The 27,121-nt window shown below is 47.4% G+C and overlaps 1 protein-coding gene across 8 annotated transcripts in view; it reads left to right on the top strand.

Annotated features, from left to right (window-relative positions):
• Window positions 1–26,254, top strand: part of upf3a (UPF3A regulator of nonsense mediated mRNA decay) — a 160,110-nt gene extending 133,856 nt beyond the window's left edge. For 5 of the 8 annotated variants that reach the window (XM_072476721.1, XM_072476718.1, XM_072476723.1 and 2 more), the window contains 2 exons: window positions 5,666–5,773; window positions 21,208–22,981. In XM_072476721.1, coding sequence (XP_072332822.1) covers window positions 5,666–5,773; window positions 21,208–21,378 — 279 coding nt within the window. In that variant the 3' untranslated portion in view covers window positions 21,379–22,981. Of the gene's footprint in view, window positions 1–5,665; window positions 5,774–21,207; window positions 22,982–25,925 lie in introns of those variants that run through there. The other 3 variants (XM_072476719.1, XM_072476724.1, XM_072476722.1) reach the window with 3 other exon arrangements.
• Window positions 26,255–27,121: the final 867 nt, after the last annotated feature.

The raw sequence follows: 27,121 nt of genomic DNA, 5'->3' as shown, positions 1-27,121 counted from the left end.
ATCTTTCTTGTAAATCTTATCCATATATTGTAATAGAGTCTCCAGACCTTCTTCTAAGTCTAACTCTTCCAATTCCAGCTCAGAAAGCACTTTGTTTCGGATTTTACTGTCATCAGATAGAGAAAGAGCCAATGCCATATCTTGTTTTCTCTTTCCCAAAGCAGTTACTTTAGTCCACATAACTACTGCACTTCTCCATTGGTCGTACGATTCCCTTTCAGAAAATAAGGGAGGATAGTCATAGCCAGCCATCTTTATCCTGGGTTTAGCCATGTATCTTTTTTTTCCTTCTCACTCACTCCTTGGTTTGATCAGGAAAAGTTGTATCTTTCAAACCTTCACATTTGCACAGCAACCATCCTCTGCTACCATTGTTATACGTTTTAGTTACCATTGTATGAAGAGTCAATAGTCCTGTTCCTTTTCACCAAACACCATTTATTTCACTTCCAGAGCCTCTGCACAAAACTCTTAACAACACGCCACCTGACACAAGGGCCAGCTGTAGCCCCTTTACATATCAGTGTCAATCATTGGATACTTAAACGAAATGAGACAACTAATTGCAATGTCTCTTAATGCATTACTAAACTCTTAACCCATTACTTAACATGGTGTATTAGGTGAGCGTTTGAAGTAAAATTAACAAAGATTTCCCACTATAATCTTATACATTAGAAAAATGAGATTGTAGATGGCTAGGCTTGGTTGTGATGCCAGTGAAATAGCCTGCCATCATCGACCATTGAAGTCCTTACATGAAGAATGCAAACATGTGTGAGTTCTCAGCCCCTCAAACCTATAAAAGTTTGCGCTGTCAGCATGGAGATGAGAACATTTCTTTGGAATCCTGAAAACCACATTGAGTGAGTCTGGTTATAGAATGGCAGCTGTTGGAACAGATATGCAAGCTTGACTCAGTTGGTAGTGCTCCTAGTTAGAAGGTGATAATCCAAGTCCTATTCCAGAGAGAATTTGAAAGAACTGTGGGGGGCACGACAGCACAGTGGTTAGCACTGTTCGATTCCTAGATTGGGTCACTGTCCGTGCGGAGTTTGCACCTTCTCCCCGTGACTGCGTGGGTTTCCTTCGGGTGCTCCGGTTTCGTCCCAGAGTTCAAAGATGTGCAGGTTAGGTGGATTGGCCATGCTAAATTGCCCTTCGTGTCCAAAAAGGTTAGTTGGGGTTACTGGGTTGTGGGGATGGGGTGGCGTTGTGGGCTTAGGTACACTGCTCTTTCCAAGGGCCGGTGCAGACCCAATGAGCCGAATGGCCTTCTTCTGCACTGTAAATTCTATGATATGATCAGGAGAAGGTGACGCACAACCGCAGGGGGAAAGATAAGGCTGGGAGGGGGCCTGCCAGACCTGTGGACTGTCACAGAGCAGCGGGCATTGGACCAGGTCAGCGGGCCCAGAGAGAGGGTAGTTGCCGAGGTAGAGGTTGGCATCGGAATCAAGTGAGCCCCCACTGAGTTGTGTTCCTATGGCATGCTTGACACCACTTCCATACCACCCCTCCACTGACTCCACCGACAATACAACCATGCGTCATGCATCATGTCTTGCATGATCACTTGGTGATAAGGCAGGCCCTTCTGGTGCCGCCCGCCCAGAACCCCAGGACACATTGAGCAACGAGGCAGGACCGGACAGTAGGGCCCCCAAACGCCAACCCGCAACACCCCAGAGCACTAGTCCGGGGACGACATCGACTTTGCATCACAGCTGTCTCCGATACCCTCCCCCATTCCAGACACACTCACCTGGAGTGAAAAGGCTCCTGAGGCACTATCTCGTGTGCATCACACACGTGCAGTGGTACATCAGATGGAGGTAAGAACCTCCGAGGGGGCAGACGGTCGGAAGGCGGCCTGATCCCAGAGTCCAACTGCCATTCAGACTGGTCTTGAGCATCTGGAAAGGGTTGTCCCATCGATGCTGGAGATGTAGACACAGAGCCAGGGACTACAGAGGGGGTGTCAGCACCCATCCGGCGCCTCCAACTGCCTGATGGGATAGGAGGTGGTGCCGGCTATGCGTGCTACCCAGGCAAACACTGACCGGGTGGCGTCCGCTGTGGAGGACTTGAGGATGAAGGTATTGGTCATGGATGAAGATGTCCAAGACCTGGGTCACTGTGCGGGCGGTGGATGAGGTACATGCCAGTGCGACCCTGCCACAGGCAACTGTGTACCAGGGCCACCTGGACATTGCAACGATGCTCCAGAGCTTGGCCCAGTCACAATGGGTCATGGCTGTGGGCATCGATGGAATTGTCCGGGCGTGGCTGTGTTGTGCCAGTCACAGAGGGGCCTGGCATGGTCCCTGTGCTCCATAGCCGTGAGCATTGATACCCTTGTCGAGACGAGAGTGAGCCTCCAGGCCTGGTTGCGCCAAGTGGCAGGGGAGCCCCTAGAGCTCAATCTGGCCACTCTCCTGTCCCAAGGATTAGCCCAGGGGCCATCGTGCACCGAGGGAGGAGGGGGTGAAGGGGTCCATGCTGGTGACCCTCGCAGGGGAGGTGCCGGAACACCATAGTGACGCAGACTCCCCCCCCCCCCCCCCCCCCCCCCCCCACCCCCCTCCACCCCCCCTCCTGTCCCTGGCACATCCAATGGGCAGGGCAGAACAGGGTGGCACCATGTCAGCCGGGACAACTGAAAGACTGCCGGGTCTGTCCAGCTCGGTCGCTCCAGAGGGCAGCCACCAAAGGAGACCCAGGTCACAGGGCAGGAATCGCAGCAGGCCACCTCCATCCTGATATACCGCCTGGGGAAACACATAGAACGGAGCGTTAGGCTCCGTGATGCCAGAAAGTTGGACACCAGTTAAGTTGGCATAGGAGCAGCACACAGGATAGCATTAGGAGCTAGGGCACAAACCTGTTAAAACATGTTCACCTGGTCACAATCATTCCAACCTGCCTCGGTGCTCTGTCAGAAGGGTGTGAGGGGTGGGCAGGGTTGGGCTGGGCTGACTGCAAATGGGAGGGGGGCAATTGAAGGTGGGCACGGACCAGGGCCTCCAGGTCAGCCACCTCACATCGCATGCATGGGTGTATTTGTAGCGGGCCTCAGCTTTGGTCTGTGGCTTCCAGAAAGCCCTCATCAGCCACGACCGCAATGGATAACCTCTGTCGTCCAAAAGCCAACCCCTCACCTGGGGATGCGCCTCGTAGGTGTCAGAAACCACCGAGTGTGCCAGGATAAGGGCTTCGTGCATGCTGCCTCTCGTGATTTACATCTCGTGATCATACACCAGCTGCACATTCATGGAGTGGAAAGCCTTTCAGTTTGCAAAGACCACCCCCTCATGCGCCGGTGCTCATAGAGCGACATGCATCCCGTCAATCACTCCCTGGACGTGGGACATCCCAGCGATGGCGGCGAACCCCGCAACTCTGGCATCGTCGTGGGCTCAGTCCCTTTTGAAGCCGATATATTGTGCTGACCGGGCATATAATGCCTTCGTGACGGCACAGATGCACCTGTGCACCAAGCTTTGTGAGATCCCAGTCAGGTCTCCACTTGGCACCTGGAAGGAGCCTGTTATGAAAAAGTTCAGGGTGACCATCACCTTGACTGCCACCGGAAGTGGGTGTCCTCTCCCATAACCCCACGGTCCCAGGTGTGCCATGATCTGGCAGATATACTGTACGGTCCCACTGTTTAGCTGGAGTCTTCGATGACATGCCCGGTCTAGCAGGTCCTCGGAGGACAGGCGCTGCCTTCCCACCTCCTCCTTGGCCTGTTGTACGGCTGGCTCTACATCCTCATCTGCTGGCTCCTGTTCCTCTAAGGCAAGCTCTGTTGCGGCACAGCCCTCCCCGAGCAGTTCCTGCCTGTACAGCCTCAGTGAATCCCCCAGGGCTGCAGCGGAAGGCAAATGACAGCCATTCCTGGTTGGATTCTGAAATCCATTGTCTGCAGGAGGTGAAAGGCAGACATGTTAGAATGGTGCATACCCCATGCCCAACCAGGGCAACGGGCTACACGGTACATGGTTGCCCCAGCCTGCAATGCAGCCCCTGTCCCCCCATATCCTCCCCCTGGCCATCCCCACATCCCTGGCCATTTCCCCTGGCACTTTGCCCTCTGCACCGTATCCCTATTCCTGTCAGCGGCCGGCACCTTGGGGGCCTCTAGCCCCGGCACCTGTCCCTGCCAGCAGGGGTAACAGTGGCTTGCGCAATCTATGCCAGTGGTACGCCCTGCAACCCCCGTCCGGCACCCTCCTTAGGAGCTACTGTGAGCGTCCCCCTTGGTTGTGCCGCATGATGCCCTGCTGACAGAGTGGCGCCTGGTTGTGGATGGTGGGGAGGGGGGTGCACCCACGCGGCCGGTGTCGTAAACACGGGCCACGGTGGGCAGTCAGTGCGGTGCGCAGCAAGATGGCTGCTTTGCAGGCCGCGCAAATGATAGTCCGTGCCTGGACATCCCAACCCCATGGCCCATCTCTTGGTCACGGTCACCCCCCAGCCAGCACTGCTAGTATTGGGAACATGTCCTTTCTCGTTTACTGTACATGCAACGTAAAATGCATTCAGGCCGTTGTCGAGACACCAGAGCATGGTATTCGTTGGGCTTGGCGTCTGGCGCCGGCCTCAATTTTCAGCTGACGCGCGATTCTCCGCCCAATTGTGCTTCACAATTCTGGCGTCGCTGGATGGAGAATCCCACCCATAGATTTGAATGTAAAGTACTTGCCATTTTCTACCAAAAATTACTTTACAAATATTAGTCAAGGCAGAGTTTTTATCTGATGATGATTATGAAATCATCAGCACATTAAAAAAACAAATGATACTTAAATACAAAGCAAAAGATTTGGCTAGAAATTCTTCTTTTTGTACTAGCACTGCATTACCTAGGTGTGGGAGGAATTTTGGTCAGAAACTGGTTCCACTGGAACCCTATGCATTTCTGGTGTCATGCAAAGTTGACATAGGAGAGTGGTTAGGTGTTCTGTACGTGTTTCTAATATTTATTTAATATTATTTTTGTTCTTTTATTTCTTCCCTTCTCACAGCCACATCACCAAATTCCAATAGCTGAATGCTGTCTTCCTTTGGAAGTATGGTTAAAGCTGAAGGCATCTCGATGGTTGTGGCTCCAAGACAGGCCTAATTAGGTTTTGTCAAGGTGATAGTGGCAGTGACTCCCTCCCATGCCCTTCAGCTCATAAAGTACCAGAGAAACTTTTCCCCTTGATAAATACATTAGACAGAAACAGACCATTGGCCTCACCAGACCATGCTTCTGTTTATGCTTCACTTCAGCCTCCTCCCAGATTTTCTCATCTAAACCTAATATCAATCATCTGTTCCCTTCTCCTTCATATGTTTGTCTGGTTTCTCCTTAAATGTCTCTATACTACTTGCTTCAACAACTCCCTGTGGTATTGAGTTCCAATTTCTTCTGAGTTACTTATTGGATTTCTTGGTGAAATCTGAATGGAAATATTTTTTCTACTACAATTCAAAGCTTTTAGGTTAATATTGGACAAATTCTGTGGGAAGCAGGTGGCTAAGTGAACATAGGAATACTAGATATAACAGATGGGAAAGAATTATTGAGACTGATGATCAAACCATTTGAAAAAGGATTGCAGTTTTGGAAGGCATTATGCAAGGCTACTAGGTAATTTGTGGCTTTTTTTGCGAGTCACCACAGGTCAATGAAGTGGATGTGCTAGTACCAGACCTTGATAATTCACCGGAATTGAGGGGTGAGGATCAATACACGCAAATAAAGAATCACCAATTTAAGCAGGTAAATGTTGAAGGAAATTGAGGATAAAGGGGTACTTATTACTGAGGAAAGGAGGCCACCAAAGTTACTCAGGAAGTTAAATGAATGAATGCATACTGTGGCCATAGTGTAATAACAAATTAGGACAGGTAAGAAGAAATAACAAAAAAATAGTTACAGCAAATATATATATATAGCACACAAATTTTAGCCAAAGGAATTTTGTTACTCAAGGAAATAAATAGTGTGTATAAAATGATGATTTGCTTACTCAGAGCTAGAGTACCATGCTTACAGGAAAGACTATAAAGGCTATGAAAGTGGATAGGAGAGTTGTGGTGATAGACATCAGCCATATGGGAAGATCCATATGTGAAGATTGTCTCAAAACACATTGAGGAGTTGCAGGGGTTACACTTATAAACTGCTTCTGTTAGGTAAAATATATTCAATAATTACTTCCTGCTATTTAGTGGCAAAGTCCCCAATAGCTGGCCTACCGATTTAATAATAAATCCAGGAAAATAACTATTTTAGCAGCAATCAGAAGTCCTAGACAAAATGGGCTCAAAACTAACAAATCCTTATGGTTGATTATATTTATTGATTAAGATGGGCAAGGGATAAGATCTTATGAGGTCCATGACGGCTACTATGAGGAAATTGATTATTGGTGAGGTTTGAAACAAGCTGTTGTGATATCACTTTATGAAAAAGAGGTATTAATATGGAGCCAGGCAAATAAGCTTTGCATCAATACCAAGCAAAATGATGGAATTGATTGTCTTGGGAGACTTGAAGATTACCTGCCTGAGATTTTAATTAGCAGCCACCATGGTTTATAAAGGATGGGATTCTGCCTGACTAACCCATTATATTTTTGAGGAAGTGACATCTGAAGTAGACTGTTTAAAGCCTTAACAGCATGGCCTACCTATATACTTATTTTTAAAAAACCTTTGACAAAATTCTGCTGCTCTGTAAGCTTAATGTAATGGGATATTTGAGGTATTGGGCACGATCCTCCGACTCGTTATACTCGTGCACAAGCGCAACGAGGCCGGTGAATAGTGGGAGAGGTCAAAAACGAGATCCGTGCCGGCTCCAAACATTTTGCGATGCATCCGGCCCGTTCCCATAGGCAAAATTGGGATTTCACTGTAGCGTGGCGAGAAACCAGTTATCACCACATAAGCCTCATTTTCATACAATCAACGAGACCACCTCATATCCAAAGGCCTTCTGTCATTTAGCGGACTCCCCATGCTGGCGCTGATTAGTACTCCTTTTGAAATATGTGAACCTGGCGGAAGGGGGCTGAGAGGGTGAGTAGCAATCTTTGCTCACAGACAAAGAGCCTGGATGTGCTGGGCTTGCCACCTCAGTGCTCGGTGGGGGGGTGGGGTACCCTCTGCAGAGATGGGCCGCCTTGGGAGGTTGGGGGGGGCGCTGTGGAGGAGGCAATCGCTCACGGCACCACCATGCTAACCCCTGGATCCCAACCCCATTCCTGCAGCAACCCTTGTCCCTGCCCGTCTGCCCCACCGATCATCCATAAGCCCCACCGACAGCTGAGGACTCTGGCTGCGCGGCTGCAGGCTATCGTTAATAGGGAATTGAGTGATTAAGGAGTCATTGCGTAGCATTCCCATCGCACTTTGATGCCTGGACACTGTGCCTGAACACTGTGGGAGGCAACACGACATACGCAGCAGCCAACATCTGAACACCCAGGGGCTGGGACACAGCTCCGGGACATATCCGCGGCTGGAGGCTGTTTAATGTGCTGTTCAATACCCGATTCCCGATAGTACCACCCCCGACAGCCCCCAACCCCACCCCTTCCCCCTACCCAGGTGCCCTTAGTGATCCTTAATGTGCCTGGCCCTCCTAGCTCTACCACTATAATCTTGGTGTTTCCCCAGAATGCACATCTGAGGTTGAGGCAGCCAGTTGCTTACCTCGTCCCATGACCCTTGATGCCCCTGACGGGTGACCTCTGGGGCCGGAGGGCCCGGGCTCACTTGTCAACGGCACATGCACAGCCCTGCCACCCTGCCCCGTATGCTGCCTGTGAGACGGGGCCACATCAGAGGGGTGGAACTCGGGGGAGCTGGTGCCACCGTCGCCACTCCATGGGACGGGTCCGGGGGGGAACCCTCCTCCCAATTAGTGCCCATAGGGCCCTGGGATTCACCTTGGGACAGAGGGGCAGCTCGTTCGAGCCCCGCTACCCCAGCATCGTCTGGCTCTGCCATCCCTGGTGGTTCCCCATGTCCCACACCGTGGTGTCGATGCCCTCAGCAAGGCTCCTCAGTGACTGACATCCCGCAGCGAGTCAGACATTCTCAGCCATGCCCGTCACTGACTGCGCGACACCTTGGACACCATGGTGCTGACATTGTGCACCAGCCTCTCCACTGTGGTCGCCACCCTAGCAGTGTTGGCCTCGGTGCCACTCATTGCTGGCATCTACTTCTGCACCGTAGTCTCTGGGAATCCTCCAAGGGGCTATGGATCTGCTGGAGTGATGCTGACATCTCCCTCTGAATGTCCCTCCCTATCATCTCCATCAGCTCCAGGTAACCCACTTCCCGAGGCTCAGCATCAGGCTGGGACCCAGCTGACCTCCAACTGTTCTCTCGCCTGGGGGTTCCTGCCTCCACCTGATGTACATCAGCAGCAGTGTGGTGCTCACCAGATTGTGCCCCAGGAGCCTGATCACCAACATGTCCCACCGAGATGTGTGTATCTGCGCTGGTGGAGGGTGGGGATGACAGCTGTGACTATTTTGGTGGCATCCTCAGAGCTCTCCTCCGAGGTGTTCTCCTCTGAGTCAGGATGGGCGGTGCCGTCGGCTGGTGGACCAGCAAGAGAATGGACATGGGGTCAGTGTGAGGGACGGGTCAGTCAGTAAGACAACCACTACTCAAGTTTGACAGGTCCTCTCGGTGGAGCCCGGTGGTTCCTCACCTCTGCGGCGTCCACCAGCCTCCGCGTTGGTGACCGCCCTCCAGGGCCCGCTCCTCGAAGGAAGTAAGGATTCTCAAGTCCGGCGCCCTTCCGCCAGTCTGGGCCCTCTCCCGTCGATTGTGGGAGAGCTTTTCCTGAGGAGACACAGAGAGAGCATCGTTGCCACACACGTGTTTCAGTGGTGGGAGAGGGGGTGTGAAGGAAGAGTTGGGGGAGAAGGGGGAGGGAGGACTGGGGGTCACTTGGAGAGTTGGGGGTGGATGCTCCCTGGGGGGTGGGGGGGAGCCGTTGGTGTTTCCCTACTCGTGCTGCCGGTGTAGATAGTTGACCTTTTTCCTGCACTGCTGGCCAGTCCTTTTGGTCATACTGTTGGGACTAAGGGCTGTCGCCACCTCATCCCTGGCAGCACTGGCTGCCTTGTAGCTCACCCTCCGGGGCCCCCGGCGGAACATCCCTCCTGGTCTCCACCGCATCCAGGAGCCTCCCCTGGTCATCGTCCCCGAATCTTGGGGCTGGTTTCCTTAACGCCATTATTGCGAGCTGGCTGGGGTTGGCTGAGCAAGTGCAGTTTAAGTGCTGCTCGACCTTGTTAGTGGGGGAGCTGGTGAGCGCGTTCCCAGCGAATCAGCTGGCGAGGTGTTATTTGCAGCGAGAAGCCCATGAGGCGCCGGGAAACTTGCAGCAATTCCCACTTGCCATAACACTTGGAAATTTTTCCGGAAGATCACGCCCGATATTTAAGGATAAATAAATTGTGCGAAGTATAAGAAAAGCAGGTACATAAAGGGGATTTATGTAAGAGTAGAGGATTTGCTGAGTGGAGTGCCCCAACATATTGTATTTGTGACCCATAGGTGGAAAAATAATCTTTGTACCTATTTCTTGGGTGAACAATGTGTGCAGAACGACCATTTTCAAGATGCGCCAGCCCACACACAGTGTATGCCTGCGTTAAGGGTGCCACCGTATTGTTTGTTGGTATCCCTGCCTGAAACAAATGCTACGCTCATTTAAAAGTAGTGTGACAACTGGGGGATTTTCACAGTAACTTCATTGCAGTGTAATGTAAGCCTATTTGTGACAATAAAGATTATTATTTAAAAAATGCAAATCAGGAGCCTAATACCTGTTTTGAGAATCCCTATTCAAAATCTGGCTGCTTGGAGCAGAATAATGGCGGTGCCTGTTCTGTTCAAGGTTATTAATTACTAGCCTTAAAAGGATGGCTGGCTGCCACAACAAATTAATTTCGTTTTCACACTTTTATGTAGAGCGTAATTGCACAGTGCTGCTGCAAGCCACCACTGGCAAATACTTGCCCTCGGCTGTTTTCTCTCTCTTCCCCAACCCCCCAAAAATTATCTGAGTCAACTATTGGTGAGGCAGCCATCCCAAATTGATTGCATGGTTGTATCCTGCCTCATGCAATTTCATTTCATTTTCTTTTTACTTTTGCTTACCATTTTTCTCAACTTTTGTATGTCATTTTGCTTCTATGCAGAGTTTCTGGGACTTAAATGCTTTCAGCTGGCTTCTTTGGTCCCTCTAAAGAATAATACCCTTCTCTCTTAACACTGCTGCTCACTTTCTATAGGTACTTTTTTTCTGCAGACTCTATGATTTGGCCAAACTCAGCTCAATATCCCGAGCATTCACGAGTAGCTGTCTCGTTCTTTTCTTGCAAACTGGGCTCTTTCTTGCTGTGTCCCTATCCCAGTTCTGCCATTCAGCCTCTCACTTTCTTTCACTCCTCTCTTGTTCCCACAGATTGTACTCTGTTTGTTTTTCTCCATATACTTTAATTGTGTTTTCTTTCTGTCCTTTCAAGCCTTTAATATTTCTTCTTTTCCCTTGTGGGAACTTCCCACTCCCGATTTCATGCACTCCAAATAGATAGGTATCGTGGATGCCAGCTTTTTCTCCTACTGGCTTTCTCACCTCTAAAATATGCACACAGCTGCTGTCAGTGTGACAAGGCAAGAATTAGAATGATGTCCCAATCATTCCAGTTCATTTTTATCCATCTGATGAATTCTGGTTATTAATTTCCAGTCTATTCATTGTGGTGTTTGCATCCAAAGACCTACAATATAAAATTGTATAAAATAAAATAATTAAAAACACATCAGTAACAGGTGAAATTCAGTATGGATTTAAGTGTGAAATATAGTACACGTGGACAATCTACATATTATTTGGTGTTAACTAATGGTGAAGTTAATAGAGATCAAGAAGTAATAGACTTGGCTCTTAATTTGTTGAATAACTAGAGAAGCAATTAGCATAACAAAGAGATTCAGAGGGTGCATGCTAAAATTGTAAAATGTTATGGGAAAGTTGCACCTTGAGTGCTGTGATCAGATTTGTTCATAGTTGATATTCTAGCCCTGAGGCAGTGCAGAAAAGAGTCACCAGGCTAATACCCCTGATGTCAGAAGAATGAGTTCTGATGAAAAACTGTAAAGCTGGTCAATTTTGAAAAAAGGTGGCTAAAAATAAATATTACTTAAGTATTTAAAATAGAATTAGTGGTATTAAAAATACACTCAAATAAAGGATTAAAGTTCTAATGAGAGTTTTGCTTTTTTTAAATTTCCTGTAAATGGTTAATAATCACACCCAAATCATTTTCTTTGTTAAGGGACATCTATACATTGCGCACCAGTGTTTCCTGTGTCATTGTACATTACCTCACATTTATCCACATTCAAGTCAATTTGACTTAGCTTATTTCACCTCTCAACAACGAATTGGACAAGGTCATTCTTTAGCTTGTCACTTGACTACACAACTTTGTATGATCAAAAAGTGTTATAATACGATCAGAAACTCCCTCTCCGATATCTTCTATGAACAGAATAAGCAGCAGAGGTCAAGAATAAAACTTGTTAATTATTCTAGTTACTTTCCTCCTTTTTCTTTTTTATTTAGAAACATTTTATTGAGGCATTTATTATTTTAACATTTTAACATATCAACACTCTAACTAGCAGAGCAGTCCGACACACGCAAAAACCCCACAGTAACATACCCAACTTCCCCCCCGCCCTAACTCCTAGCGACCCATATATTAGATTCCCTGTCCTTATTCTCCACTTCCATGCCTCCCCTTCCCCCCATTTCCCCCCCCCCCCCCCCTTCTGCTGACAGTCAGTTTTCCTTAAAGAAGTCGATGAATGGCTGCCACCTCCGAGTGAACCCCTGTAATGGACCTCTTAAGGCAAACTTAATCTTCTCTAGCCTGAGAAACTCTGCCATGTCACTGACCCACACCCCTGACTTTGGAAGCTCTGAGTCCCTCTATCCCAGGAAAATCCGTCTCGGGGCCACCAGGGAGGCAAAGGCCAAAACGTCAGCCTTTCTCGTCCCCTGGGCTCCCGGATCTTCCGATACTCCAAATATTGCCACCTCTGGACTCGGAGTCACCCTCCCTTCCAGGACCTCTGCCATGACATCTGAGAATCCCTGCCAAAGTCCCTCAGCTTCGCACACCGCCCAGAACATATGTACATGATTCGCCGGACTTCCCCGCACCTCGCACCTGTCCTCCACCTCCTCAAAAAACCTACTCATCCGGACCACAGTCATATGAGCCCTGTGGACCATCTTGAACTGGATCAGGCTGAGCCTGGCACACAACGAGGATGCATTGACTCTTTACAGGGCCTTCTTCCATAGCCCGACTTCCAACACCACCCCCCCCCCCAACTCGTCCTCCCACTTCCTCTTCACCTCCCCTTCCCACTCCATCAATTCCTTATATATTTCCGAGACCCTCCCCAACCCCTATTTTTAACATCACCTTATCCTGTAGTCCCCTTAGATGGAGGCGAGGGAAGCTTGGAACCTGCCTCCGGACAAAGTCCCGTACCTGCAGGTACCGAAATCCGTTCCCACCCGGCGACTCAAACTCCTCCTCTAGCTCCTCCAGGCCCGGGAACCCCTCCCCAATGAAGAGATCCCCAAATCTCTCAATCCCTGCCTGCTGCCTCCAGCCTCCCCGGAGCGAGCCGGTGATTGTCACAGATCGGTGACCACACCCGACGCCCCCTCCAGTCTCATATGCTGCCTCCATTGCCCCCACACTCTCAGGCTTGCCACTATCACTGGGCTTGTGGAGTACCGAGCCGCCGAGAACGGCAGAGGTGCCATTAACAGAGCCTCCAGACTCGTACCCTTACAGGATGCCGCCTCTACCCGCTCCCACACTGACCCCTCTGCTCCCACACTGACCGCTCCCCCACTACCCACTTCCTAACCATTGAAATATTAGCCGCCCAATAGTAATTAATGAAGTTTGGAAGGGCCAAGCCCACCTCCCCACGACCCCCCCTCACGAAGGGCCTTCTTAACCCTCGGGGCTTTTCCAGCCCATATAAAACCCCAAGAACACCATGCTCATTTTCCTAAAAAATGCCTTGGAGATAAAGATTGGGAGACACTGAAACACAAACCGCAATCTCTGGAGGACTGTCATTTTCACAGTCTGTACCCTCCCCGCCAATGACAGTGGGAGCACGTCCCACCTGCGGAAGTCCCCTTTCATTTGCTCAATTACCCTGCCCAAATTTAATTTATGAAGCTGACCCCAGTCCCTTGCCACCTGAATCCCTAGATACCTAAAACTCCTTCCCACCACTTTGAACAGCATCTCCCTCAGTCTCCTTTCCTGCCCCCTTGCTTGGATCGCGAAGAACTCGCTCTTGCTCATGTTTAGTTTGTAACCTGAGAACCGGCCAAATTCCTCCAGTATTCCCATAATTCCTGCAATCCTCCCCAACGGGTCTGTTATATACAGGAGCAAATCGTCCGCATAGAGCGAGACCCTATGCTCTCTCCCCCCCCCCCCCCCCCCCCCCCCCACACTATCCCCTGCCAAATGTTTGATGCCCTCAGCGCCATTGCCAAAGGCTCTATGGCCAGGGCAAACAGTAGTGGGGAGAGTGGGCATCCCTGCCTTGTCCCCGTGCACAGACCGGACCCGGTTGGTTCTTACATTCACCACCGGTGCCTGATATAGCAACCGGATCCAATCCACGAATCCCTCACCAAACCCAAAACTTCCCAGGACATCCCACAGGTACCTCCACTCCACCCGATCAAAGGCCTTCTCTGCATCCATGGCGACCACCACCTCGACCTCGCGCCCCTCCGCAGGCATCATTATCACATTTAGGAGCCATATAATATTGGACGTCAGGTGTCGTCGCTTCACAAATCCTGTCTGGCCCTCTCTATTACCTCCGGGACACAATTCTCTATGCGCATGGCCAGAATCTTTGACAATAAGGAGATCAGTCGATACGGATCCTTACTCCACTTCAAAATAAGGGAGATCGAGTCCTGCGATAAAGTTGGGGGAGAACTCCCAGCTCCTTGGACTCATTAAAAGCCTTTACCAGGGGTGGCCCTAGCAACCCGGAAAACTTTTTCTCGAACTCAACCAGGTATCCGTCAGGTCCCGGGGCCTTACCCGAGTGCATCGCCCCCCCAACCCATCTATTACCTCCCCAAGCTCAATTGGGGCTCCCAAACCTTCCACCAACTCCTCATCTATCCTCGGGAACTCCAGTCCCCCCAGGAAAGGCTTCTTACCCTCCTCCCTGGCTGTGGATTCCAATTTATATAATCTACTGTTAAACTCCCGAAACACATCATTCACCCCCACCGGATTCAAAACCAACTTCCCTTTGTATCTTTTACTTTCCCAATCTCTCTCGCCGCCTATTGTTTCCTCAGCTGGTGTGCCAACATCCTGCTGGCTTTTTCCCCATATTCATACACCGCCCCCTTTATCCTCCTCAGCTGTCCCTCCGCCTTACCTGTGGACAGGAGCCCAAATTCCAGCTGCAGTCTCTGATGCTCCTTCAGAAGCCCGTCATCCGGAGACTCCGTATACCTCCTGCCCCCCTGTAAAATTTCGCCTACCAGCCTGTCCAACCCCGCCCGCTCAGTCTGCTCCTTATGTGCCCGAATTGAGATGAGTTCCCCCCTAATAACCACCTTCAGTGCCTCCCACACCACCCCCGCCGAAAGCTCGCCTGTGTCGTTGATCTTTATATATCCCCGAATGGCCTCCCTCCCCCGCTCGCACATCTCCTCCTCTGCTAACAGCCCCACATCTAACCTTCATTGCGGCTGCTGAGCCTTTCTTTTGTTGACTTGCAGGTCCAGCCAGTGCGGGGCGTGATCTGACACCACAATTGCTGAATATTCAGCATTCACCAGCTCAGTCATCAGCGTTTTGTCCAACACAAAGAAATCTATCCGGGAATATACCTTGTGTACCTGGGAGTAGGATATAATAATAATAATAATAGCTTATTGTCACAAGTAGGCTTCAATGAAGTTACTGTGAAAAGCCCCTAGTTGCCACATTCCGGCACCTGTTCGGAGAGGCCGGTAGGGAATTGAACCCGCGCTGCTGGCCTTGTTCTGCATTACAAGCCATCTGTTTAGCCCACTGTGCTATACCAGCCCCTATGAGAACTCCTTACTCCTTGGCCTCCCAAATCTCCATGGATCCACCCCCTCCATGCGCTCCATAAACCCCCGCAGCTCCTTTGCTGTAGCTGATACCTTCCCAGACCTGGAACTCGTCCGATCCAGCCTCGGATCCAGGACCTTGTTGAAATCTTCCCCCATAATCAGTCGATATGAATCCAGGTCTAGGATCTTCCCTAGCACTCGCCTGATAAACTCAACATCATCCCAGTTTGGGGGATATATATTTACCAATACCACGGCCACTCCTCCCACTAACCATAACATATCTACTCCCGGGTCCGCCTCTATCTTCCCCACCTCGAACGCCACCAGTTAAATGGCCAGGATTGCCACTCTCGTCTTGAAGTCTAATCCCGAATGAAACACCTGCCGAACCCATCCCTTCCTCAACCTAATCTGATCCCCACCTTCAAATGTGTCTCCTGCAACATGGCCACGTCTGCCTTCAGTTGCCTCAAGTGCGCGAACACACGGGCTCTTTTGACTGGCCCATTCAGTCCCCGAGCGTTCCACGTGACCAGCCTGGTCGGGAGGCGCACCCCCCCCCCCCCCCCCAGCCCCCGCCGATCAACCATAACCTCCCCTAGGTCAGTATGCGGCCCATGTCATGCACCTCCCCCGGCCAGCCCTTGGACAACCACCGTCATCAACCCTCCTCCAACCCCACTTTGAAAGTCCCCTACCCATCAGCAGTCTAGTTCCCGCCCCCCTCGGTCTTCAGCTCACCCCCCACTTTGCTTCTGTGAACTAGCCCCCAGCTAGCCCGGCAGCCGCCGCCCATGGCGCCTAGCATCTAACCCCCCACTGGTTCTCCCCCCCCCCCCCCCCCCACCTCCGCTCTTAGTGCAAAGTTGAAACAAAGGCAAGAAGCAAAAACAAACAAACAATCCCTCCCAAGGTCCGAGCACAAAGGCCCATCCCTCCTCCCTTTACAAATCATTATATACCAGCCTAACCCCAAACCGAACCGAAATAAAACTGGCAAAAAACAAGCAAAACTCCCGAAACAAGTCCAAACAGCACAGATCCAAAGTTTTACAAAACATAGTTCAGTTCTCCTCAGTCAAAGTTCAAGATCCTCCTTTTCCTGTCAGTCTATTCTCCTTCATAAAGTCGGCTGTCTCCTCCGACAGCCAAAGTACCACTCCCGGCGCCCATAGGTCACCCATAGGTGGGCCGGGTACAGTAGCCCGAACTTTATGCCCTTTTTGTACATGACCGACTTGACCTTATTAAAGCTCGCCCTCCTCTTTGCGAGCTCTGCTCCAAGGTCCTGATACACCTGGATCTCAACATACTCCCACGTACATCACCTCGTCTACCTGGCCCACCTCATAATACGTTCCTTGTCCAGGAACCGATTTAATCGCACCACCATCACCCTCAGTGGCTCATCTCTCCCCCCCCCCCCCCCCCGAGGCTTGCGCATCAGTGCCCTGTGGCCCTAACCACCTCCAGCAGTCGATCAAACGCGCCTCCCCAAGCAGCTTCTCCAGCAGCTTCCCCCACATATGCACCAGCGTCTGATCCTTCGATTCCCTCCGGCAGACCCACAATCTGAATGTTCTGCCTCCGAGAACAATTTTCCAGATCCTCCACTTTCTCCAGCAGCCTCTTCTGCTGGTCACGCAGCATCCCAATCTCTGCTGCCATCGAGGTGGACTGGTCCTCATGTTCTCCCGCCAGCTCCTCCAACCTCTGGATCGCCTGACCATGGGCTGCCAGTTTCGTCTCCAAGCAGTCAACCACTGCCTTGATCGAGTCCACCGTCCGGGCCAGGTCCTCCGCACTCTCCTTCTGTTGTTGGGTGAGCTTCTCATTTAAGAAGACCACTGAGCTGACGGGGTCCGACCCTGTTCGTCCGCCATCTCCACACACGCGGACTGTCCGCTCCTCACTCGCCACCACCGCCTTGTTTGTTCTTTTACGATGACTTCTGGGCCACAGCTCCATAAACTGGGGCCCCTTTCTTCTGTTCCGCTTCTACACCCTTTCTCTACAAATTTCCTGCAACAATCCGGCTTAAAAGCTACACAAAGATTATCATGAGCGGGAGCTGCCAAATGTGCGACCGTTCACTCCATGGTCGTCACCGGAAGTTCTTTCCTCCTTTTTCAATGAAGAATACATTTAGATGACACTTTTAACACATAAAATGTCATAAGGCACTTCACAAACAGGAGAAATTAAGATTAACATTGATCTAGGAAGGAGAAAATTTGAAGACCAAATCAAAGATAAAAACACAAAACAGAGCAGATCAAGCAGCATCTGGAGAGAAAAATAGTTAACTTTTTAGGTCAGTGACTTTTGATCAGAACTGCAAGATTTTGGAGATGAATAGTTTTGAACTAAGTGCAAAGTTAGAGAAATAGAAGGGGGAGCAGGATTTTCTTGTCCGCCAGCCGCGTGTTTCTCGGCCACCTGCCGTTCGTTGGCAGTGGGATTCTATCTCCCCGCCAATTGTCAATAGGATTTCCATTGTAACCACCCTGCACCACGGCGAAATCTGCTGGCGTGGCTATGCTGCCAGCAGGAAAATTGAATTGCAACAACCAGAGAATTTTGGCCAAGGTAAAGGAAATGTATTTGATAGTCTGGAGAGCAGGAGTTGATAACATTACAGAAAGGTAGGTGGCACAAGGCTAAAGAGGATGTTAATGGGACAAGAAAAGACACAAAACGGGAGTAAAGTGAAAGAGTCAATAGTTGCACCAGATTAGCAAGTGGAGGAGAGAAACGTGAAAAATCTGTCAAAGTGGAAAAGGGTCCATGACCCGAAAAGATGCTGGAGAAAGGTGGGCAGACCCTAGAGCTGCAGAGCGTTCCATCAGCCCTGTATCTATAGCAAATTCCCCACCCCAAGCAGCCACACTACATTAACATAATGGCGAGTAGTTTGTTGCACAAGGTGAGGTGGTTACCAGGAATGAGGCATTTTGGATTGATGCCAAGAACTGATAAAAAAATTCCTGAGGAGGGGAAAAGAGACTTCCAAAAAGTATTTTTCCAATTCATCATTGAATATTTTTAAGGCAGTCAGAAAAGCTGTCAATGCATGTATTAATGATATTTTAAGTCATTATGTAAAATGTTACCAAATTAGGGATGCAACCATGGGGCATTGAGATAAGATTTGCAGGAAGATTTTCTCTGAATTAGACATATGAAAGTAACTTCTCCTGGTAAGGAGAGTTAAAGAAATTAGAGCAAGGAGGCTTCTCACAGAATTCAGATCAACCACAAAGGTCTTCATTGCCCCACTACTACAGCTACTGGCTGCCTGTCTACCCATTGCCTGTTCTGACACTAGCTGTTTTCCTCAGTTAACACTGGTACCACCAATGTAGAATACAAGGAAGAAGACCATCTTTCGGATGAGAAATTGAACTGAGGCCTGCTCTGCCCAGTTCAGGTGGACGTAAAAGGTCGTATGACACTAGTTTGAAAAAAAACCCAAATGTTATCCCAGTATCCGTTACCATCACAAAAAAAGTAGATTATCAGGCTATTATCATTCAGCACTTTGTGGGAGCCTGCAGTGCACAAATTGGCTGCCACATTTCCTTTTTTTTTTTAAATTTTTTATTATGGTTTTGCAGAATTTTTCATAATAAAACAGTAGTAACAATAATAACAAAACAAAATAGAATGAACATTAACATAGTGCAAAAAGAGAATATACAATAACAATTAAATAGACATTACCCCACGTGACTCAGTCTTCCCACACCATCCCAATGAAGCACTCACCCGCCCCCCCCCCCCCCTACGGATTGCTGCCGCTGCTGACATTTTAATTTTCCCCGAGAAAGTCGACGAACGGCTGCCACCTCCGAGAGAACCCTAGATTAGACCCTCTTAAGGCAAACTTTATTTTCTCGAGGCTGAGAAACCCAGACATGTCGTTAACCCAAGTCTCTACACTCGGGGGCTTCGAGTCCCTCCACATTAATAAAATCCGTGTCCGGGCTACTAGGGAGGCAAAGGCCAAGACGTCGGCCTCTTTCGCCCCCTGAACTCCCAGGTCTTCTGATACTCCAAAGATCGCTATCTCTGGACTCGGCACCACCCGTGTGTTAAGACCCTTGGACATTGTCCTCGCGAACCCCTGCCAGAACTCTCTAAGCTCCGGGCATGCCCAAAACATGTGGACATGGTTTGCTGGGCTGCCCTTGCACCTCGTACACCTGTCTTCTACACCAAAAAACTTGCTCATTCTCGCTGCCGTCATGTGTGCCCGGTGGACCACCTTAAATTGAATTAGACTGAGCCTGGCACATGAGGAAGACTAAACCCTGCCCAGGACCTCTGCCCACAGACCCGCTTCCAACTCCTCACCTAGCTCCTCCTCCCACTTGCCCTTGAGCTCCTCAACCGGGTATCCTCTGCCTCCTGTAGTTCCTGGTAGATATCCGACACCTTCCCCTCCCCCACCCAGGTGCCGGAGACCACCCTGTCCTGTATCCTCAGTGGCGGCAGCGTCGGAAAGGCTGTTTTTTCAGGAAGGCTCGTACTTGCAGATGTTTAAAGGCATTTCCTGGCAGGGCTGCCACATTTCCAACATGGCAACAATGACTACACTTAAAAATAAATACTTTATTGAGTGTAAAGCACTTTGAGACAACCTGTGGTCATGGAAGGCATTATATAAATGTAAGTTTCCTCTTTAGGAATGCTGTGGAGGCAGGAGACAGAAAGAAGGATTTTCCTTGACTCTTAGGAAGCAGAACTTCGCAAATGTGTCCTCTGAATTCCACCTTGGGTGTTGGGCACATTCAATATCATAAGGGTCAGTTTCCCTTTGTAAAGCTAGCCAGTCCATTTTTAGGTGCTGCAGTGAGTTTTCTACAACTGCATGGTGTCATTTTCCTCCTCATAACCTGCACCAAAGAGTGGCAATGCCACTGGGAGAATGCTGTTTAATATATAATTGAACATGATCCAGGAAAATGGGTTCAGATCACACTGGAGGATAACCCTGATGTCACACCAGCAGATCGAACTCCTTCCCCAACCCATTTCTAGTGGCAGTTTTTCTTTTCAGGAAAATTCCCTACCACTTCAAATTTCTACTATTAGTCTGATCTAATACATATAAGTCACCAAACATTAGAATTGCTCATACAAATATTAACATGTGGCATCAAAGTCAAATAAAAATAAATCTTTGCATTCATTTAATTATACTTTTTCCTTATGAATCTGATCAATTCTGAGATTTCAGCAATTTTGTTGTCATTTACAGTATATTAAGAAACAGTTTATTTTACAACTTGTGGTGCTTAGAAGTCATGCTATCTATCTAATGGCATGTTTTGAACGTTGAACTTCTTAGCCATAGGAAGCAATGCAAAAATCTTCAGCATTTGTCTAAAATTAATTCTCATCTTATAAAATTATGTCCTGTAAAAAGAGACTTCACTGTAAAATTCAATTTAAAATGAGTGAGTCAGGTTAGGAATTTTATGACAACACTTTTGGCGAAGAAAAATCCCAAGTGTACTTGCCGTTGGCAATATTAGTGAACATTTAATTAGTCATTCATTCCCTCATTTGCCCTATTTTTTTATAGAGTGAAATGTTACCATAATTAGTGACCCCATACAGTAGTTGAAACCATGGAATGGAGAGGTAGTACATACAGAGCTTCACAGCTGCAAAATCGTTGAAAATTTAAATCGAAAAATAAACCGCTTTCCTGTTCTTTTCATAGATTAACTAGTAATTTAGTCTTCAGCTCAACAGATGACTTCAACAAATTATAATCTTGATGGCTATGTTAGTAGTTCAGTTTATTTACAAAATAATAATGTGCAGGAAAAAAATATCTTATGGAGTTTCTCATGTTCCTATCCTTGAGATTACATTGTTACACTGTAAAGAATTGCAATATGCAGTGCTTATAAACATGTATCTCAATACAGCCACATGGGTTTTGCACTGTACCACTTTTTCTGGTTTTGGTTGTACAGGACCGTCCAGCTATGCAGTTGTACCAACCTGGAGCACGCTGCCGAACCCGTCAAGGATCTGGTGGAAAAGCATATGATTGTTGCAGTAAATCTTCTGAAGACAGCATAGAGAGAAAATATGAAGATGATAGTTCTGTTGGAGCTGGTTCTGAGAAGAGTTGTGAAGAATGAAAGAGCACCAATTATGGTGATCACGTGGAAGAGCACCAAGACAGATATATGCACAAAGCAACATGATGTATAAAGGCTAATTTTCTGAGTTATCTGGTATTAATAATAAAAACACTATAATTTAATATTAGCAATTTGTCGACTACAGTTCACCCAGTTTAGTAAAGTCGATAAAAAGTAAGCTTTATTTAAAGTGAAATACAGTAAAGTAAATTAAATTTATTTTTGCACCACTTGTATGAAGTAGCGTTCTGATATGCTGATAGTAGAAGTGGCTAATCGTAGCACCAATTATTTTGGAGAGCTTCATTAGGCTGGGTAGAGGATGTATGTTAAGATTTGGATACTAATAGAATATAAGTGATTTTTAGAATATACTGGTAACAGTGGGATTTGACTCAAGTTGAATGCATGTGATTGGAGTGCCCCTTGTTCTCAATTAAGTATGGAATGATAAGTTCACTTAAGCAAATCTATGACAATTTCTCAATATGTTTGGCCCATGAGAACACAAAGGATACAGGTATGTTCTTGGTTTTTGTTGATGTGAAAACTCATTGATGCAGAAGTGGCAGTACAGCTCAGGAGTCAGATCCTGATCTGGCTCTGAAACATACTGAAGCACCACCGATTTGTATTGGTTTAATCACATTTTGCTGCATTATGACTTCAGCCTAGTGTAAAGTAGCATCTTAAAAATACATGGACATTCCCAATGCACAAATACCTTGTGCTTCTTTGTGACTAACCTCATTATTGCCTAAAGGGGTGAGCAATTGGCAACTAGGGGCTTTTCACAGTAACTTCATTTGAAGCCTACTTATGACAATAAGCAATTTTCATTTTCATAACTACCCTACCGCCTGCACATTCACTTCACAATCAGTCTGAGACCAATAGCTGCAATATAAATTCAGCTTAAGATTCACAATCAACTTTTAAGTCTTGAAAAAGATTAGGTAAGAAGGTGGAAAAGCATTTGAGCTGGCTGATTGTTCCATTTTCATGATTTACTTGTGCAAATTTGGAAAAAGACACACATAACAAGCACAGACTCCATCTTTAGTAAAAGCATGTCAATATTTTGAAATATCTTCTTCAACATGAAACATCAAAAAAGGTAATTTTTGAATTTCAGTTGGATAATCTTATACTGTATTGCTCCACAATTACCTTTAGCATTACGGAAATACTTGTGCCATCATAGTGCATCTTGGTTGCTGCTTTTATGCTATGTAATACTTAGACTTCATTTGCCAGTATGTGGTTTGTATTATCAAATTAGAAATAGTAAGGTATTCTGCTTGAAGGTTTGTTGGTGTTTTTTTAAAAATCAACCATCTCCTACTCTTATTGGCAATACAGTCCATAACTGGTACTGTTTCAGTAAATTTGTAATTAAACAGCTAAATTGCATAGCTGTTTTAAGGTGTAAATATGTGATATGAAAAATATTTGATCCATAATGGACACTTAATTTATAATTGTTCAATACATGAGAATAGGTGTGTCTGTGAAATAAATAAATGATATGATGATGAATCTGCTCCCATGAAATATTTGTTTATGGAGAAATGAGTTCAATAAAAACTGTTGTGGAAAATCTCACTTTTAGGCATGATTTTAGGAATTTTAATTGCTACTGCTCATCCATTTCCAGTTTAGAGTAACTGTGGGTGTATTATGCTCTGAAAATGCATTAAAAAAATATATTTTGTAAGCTGGGGAGGTTTTAGTGGAAATTATTATTAACTTTACATAGTTAAATAGACTTCATTTTAAAGATTAAGGGCTGGATTCTCCACCGCCAGTAGCAGAGTTCTCAATGCAACGGAGAATCCAGCGTTGACCAAAAAAACGGGGTGCTGATCCCGTTCCGATGCTCCAGTCTCCTGCTGGCGGCGGCATCGAGGATGCAAAGTCAAATTGACCCATTTGCATCCTATTAACGGGCTAGGCACTGGATTCTCCAAGACTGTGTAATTCTCTGGGCCGGGATTCACATAGGTGCGAATTAGTGCAGGTATTTCCCAGCATGGCCCTGGCGTGGTGGATTTTGCAGTGGACCAAGGGAGTTGCCTCCAAAATTTCTTGGACAGTCCCCCTCCTCCCCCACAATGCAAATCCTGCCCACCCCACTCTAACAGACACCCATTTCAGAGATCTGCACCAGAGTCCTCCCATAAGAGAGACCCCCCAACAGAGACCCCGATTACAAACACCTCCACCAGAGACTCCCCATAAGAGAGACACCCACCAGAACCCCCCCCCCCCCCCTCCCATTACAGAGACCCCTGCCGAAAAGCTAAAGAGCAGTCCAGACAGAGACAGTTAAGTGCTTTGGGCAGAGAAAAAAGGAGTGAGAGCACAGCCTTTGATGTGGTCCAAGAGCTATCAATTATAGCTAGATGTTTATAAACATTGGGGTTAGTTTCACAGCTGGGGACTTGAGGGTCTTTCAAGGTATGAAGGAAAGTGAATTTAAATAATCCAGTCAGCTGGCTGTGTGTGCACTGACAATCACAGCCTAGTAAAACCCATTCCCATTGATGTGAAGGAAAGCATTGCAGATCTAAAATCTGGGGCTGGATTCTCTGTTTTTGGAACTATGTCCCCACGCCATCAGGAAACTGTGGTCTTTTACGGCAGGAAAGCTGGCGTCAGAAGGCCACAGATTCCCTGTTTTGCTGGGAGCTAGCAGGCAGCTGTCGTAGAGCTCGCAGCTCTAACTGCCGATACGGGCCCCCGCACTTCCGGGTCAGAGGCCGCGAATGCACACAACGGCAGACTCCAGCGGCCGCACCATGCTGCATGGCAGACTCAGCCCGTGGACCTGTACCGCCGAAATAGTGCCCTGCATCGGCCGCTCGCGCACCCCTGACCGCCTGCACACATTGCCCCAAGCCCCGAATGAAGCCACCCTGCCCGCCAATCGGCCCTCCCCCGATTGTGGCGGTCCCGGACTGAGTCTGCAGCCGCCACGTGAGGATCACAGATGGTGGGACCATGTTAGAATCTCGCCGTCGGGAATTAGGCCGGTCGGAGACGGAGCATCGTGGGGCGGGCCTCAGGCAATGGCCTGAGGCGGTGGATACTCGACGGGGAGTACGCCAATTTTCAGGGGGGAGGAGAATCGCAAAACTGCCGCCGGTTCCAATTTTATGCGCCAAAACGGATTTTCAACCCCGTCGCCGGACGCGATTTTGGCATCGGGGGTCAGAGAAACCAGCCCCCGATGGAGTTTAAACCCAGCTGATGTGGTTTTCGCTTTCTCGGAATTTACAGGTGCTTCTTTCTCTGCCTGAGCCAGCAGGTATATTGCACAGGTGAGTTTTAAAGCAGTGAATTTTCACTGTCTCTCTCTCGACTGCTCTCCAGCTTCCAGGCAGGGATCTCTGTAATGGGAGCCTCTGGTGGGGGTCTCTTTTATGGGGGAGTCTCTGGTGGGGTCTCTCTTATGGGAGGTTTCTGGTGGGGGTCTCTCTGCAATGGAGGGTCTCTGGTGGGGATCGGGTCACCATCGTAGTGTGGTGGGGGAGAAGAGCGGTGACCCAGGAAATCACTTGGTTGGGGCAGGGGAATGTTGTGGGGTGATTGGGAAGGGGGGTATGTGGTCCAGCCATCGGACCTCGCTATCGGGTCCCCCACTCAAAATGCCGGCCAGATGGCAGGATTCCCGATGGAATCCCTCTCAGTCCCCGCCTTCAAGGCAAGGAATAATGAATCGCCTCTAGATTCTTGCTCCCATCGTGAGCACAAATCAGAGGCAATTCTGCCCTAGAATTACACATGCTACTCTTCTGGATCTTCCATTTTTGTGTGGTAATGCCTCCTTTATAAACCTGTACTTGCCAATGAATTTGCCTGTTTATATTTGAGGAAAATCAAATTTTAAAAGATTTATAAAAATAACTAATTTTGAAAGGTTACAGTTGAGAAAGGGGAGTTCAGCTGCTAGCAAATTCCATTTAATTTTAAGTGTTTCCTACTGAAAGGTGGGTATTGGGTAGGACAGTGATTAATGCGAGAGTGACTATGTAGAATTCTGTTTCTACTGAATGGGATTCTGAACTTTATGCTGGTGTTTTCTTTACTGCATTGACCATTTGTGCCCATTTACAATTAAGCTTACAATTTCATAATGATTGAATCAATGCAATGAATCAATGCAATGCTATTTTGATTACTTTGCATTATGATTTATTAATTATGTTTTGTCACTTTTCCTGAAATTCACAAATTAGCAGTGTTAGTGGATGTCACATGGAGAGAAAAAATTAATAGATGTATAGATACAAAATACAGATTTACTTGTGATCAACAAAAACTGCAGACAATTTTTAAGCATATGCCCATTTAATTTGTCTTAATTCCAATATCACAAATAAGCACCCTCTAAGAGTGTAAATATTTCCATTATCATTTGTGAGGAATGTTGTGATTATGGGTTCAAGCCCACTAGGAGCTAGGTGGATGAAATGATCTATTTAAAAAAAAGTACAACTGCAAATAAATTCTTGAAATCAATTTTTTTTTTTAATTTACAGGATGTGGACGTCGCTGATTAAGCCAGCATTTATTGCCTATCCCTAGTTGCCCTTCAGAAGGTAGTGGTGAGTTGCCTTCTTGAACCGCTGCAATCCTTGAGGTGGAATACACTGTGCTGTTAGGGAGGGGGTGGTTCCAGGATGTTGCCCCAGTGACAGTGAAGGAATGGCAATATATTTCCAAGTCAGGGTGGTGAGTGACTTGGAAGAAAAACTAGGAATTGCATGCCACAAATCGGAACTAAATATAAATTATTTAAATTCCTATTTGTAATACTTCAATGGCTACAAGAATAAGGATTTTGTTTCGCCATTCTGAAATTATTAAAATACAAAATGAGAATAGTCCTTTGATTGCATCAAGTTTGTTCCTTCCATTGGTATGGATAATTTGCTCCATGTTGGACTCTTTACACTTTACACCTATTTAATCTTCTGAGGGAGATAACTAGCCACAAGCAAAACATCCGAAAAGGTGATATTCCATCATTTCATCCAGAATCCAGTTTGACATTACAGATTAAATTATTAATCATTTTACTGTTGCATTCCACAGCTCACTGGCTCCAGCAGCACAAAAATTGATCGTGCAGAATTTCCTGGAAGATCCTGATGTAACTATGGTGAAAGAATGGATGTAATGTTTTTATCCATGGATATTAATGCACAATTGACTTACAGTTATATACAATAAGGTCACTATGAATTTCCCCTAATTTGCTCTGCTCCAGAGTTACAATTGCCAAATCCCACTGAAGAATTGCTGAAAAAAGAGACGTAATGAAACTTCTCATCTTACAATTGCTCACTGTATATTGTGCAAACTCCTAAATGGGCTTAAAACTGCCACTTCCAATCTTGAAAAGTTCTGTCTACCTCCGACTAACCCTGGAAGGATATAAAAGTGAACAATTTGAGCAACAGGTGAAGCTAGCCTTTTCACGCTGATACTTCAGTAGCAACATAAGTGATGGTCGCCAATAACAGGATACTGTTGTCAAACCAGAAAGGCATTCTGCCTGTCACACAAATGAGTAACTGATGTATGAATTTCAGTGCTGGTGTGATGCTAGATATATAGGCCGTACATTCCAAAAACTGCCAAGTCATATCAAACAGCATGGACTGGATTTTCTGATTGTGAGGCTATGTCCTCACGCCAGCGTGGGAACAGTGGTGTTTTACGACCGAAGATT

This window comes from Scyliorhinus torazame, chromosome 15 (genome assembly GCF_047496885.1).
Source record: "Scyliorhinus torazame isolate Kashiwa2021f chromosome 15, sScyTor2.1, whole genome shotgun sequence".
In the NCBI taxonomy this organism is placed as follows: Eukaryota; Metazoa; Chordata; class Chondrichthyes; order Carcharhiniformes; family Scyliorhinidae; genus Scyliorhinus; species Scyliorhinus torazame.
This window is presented reverse-complemented; position numbering and strand designations above follow the sequence as displayed.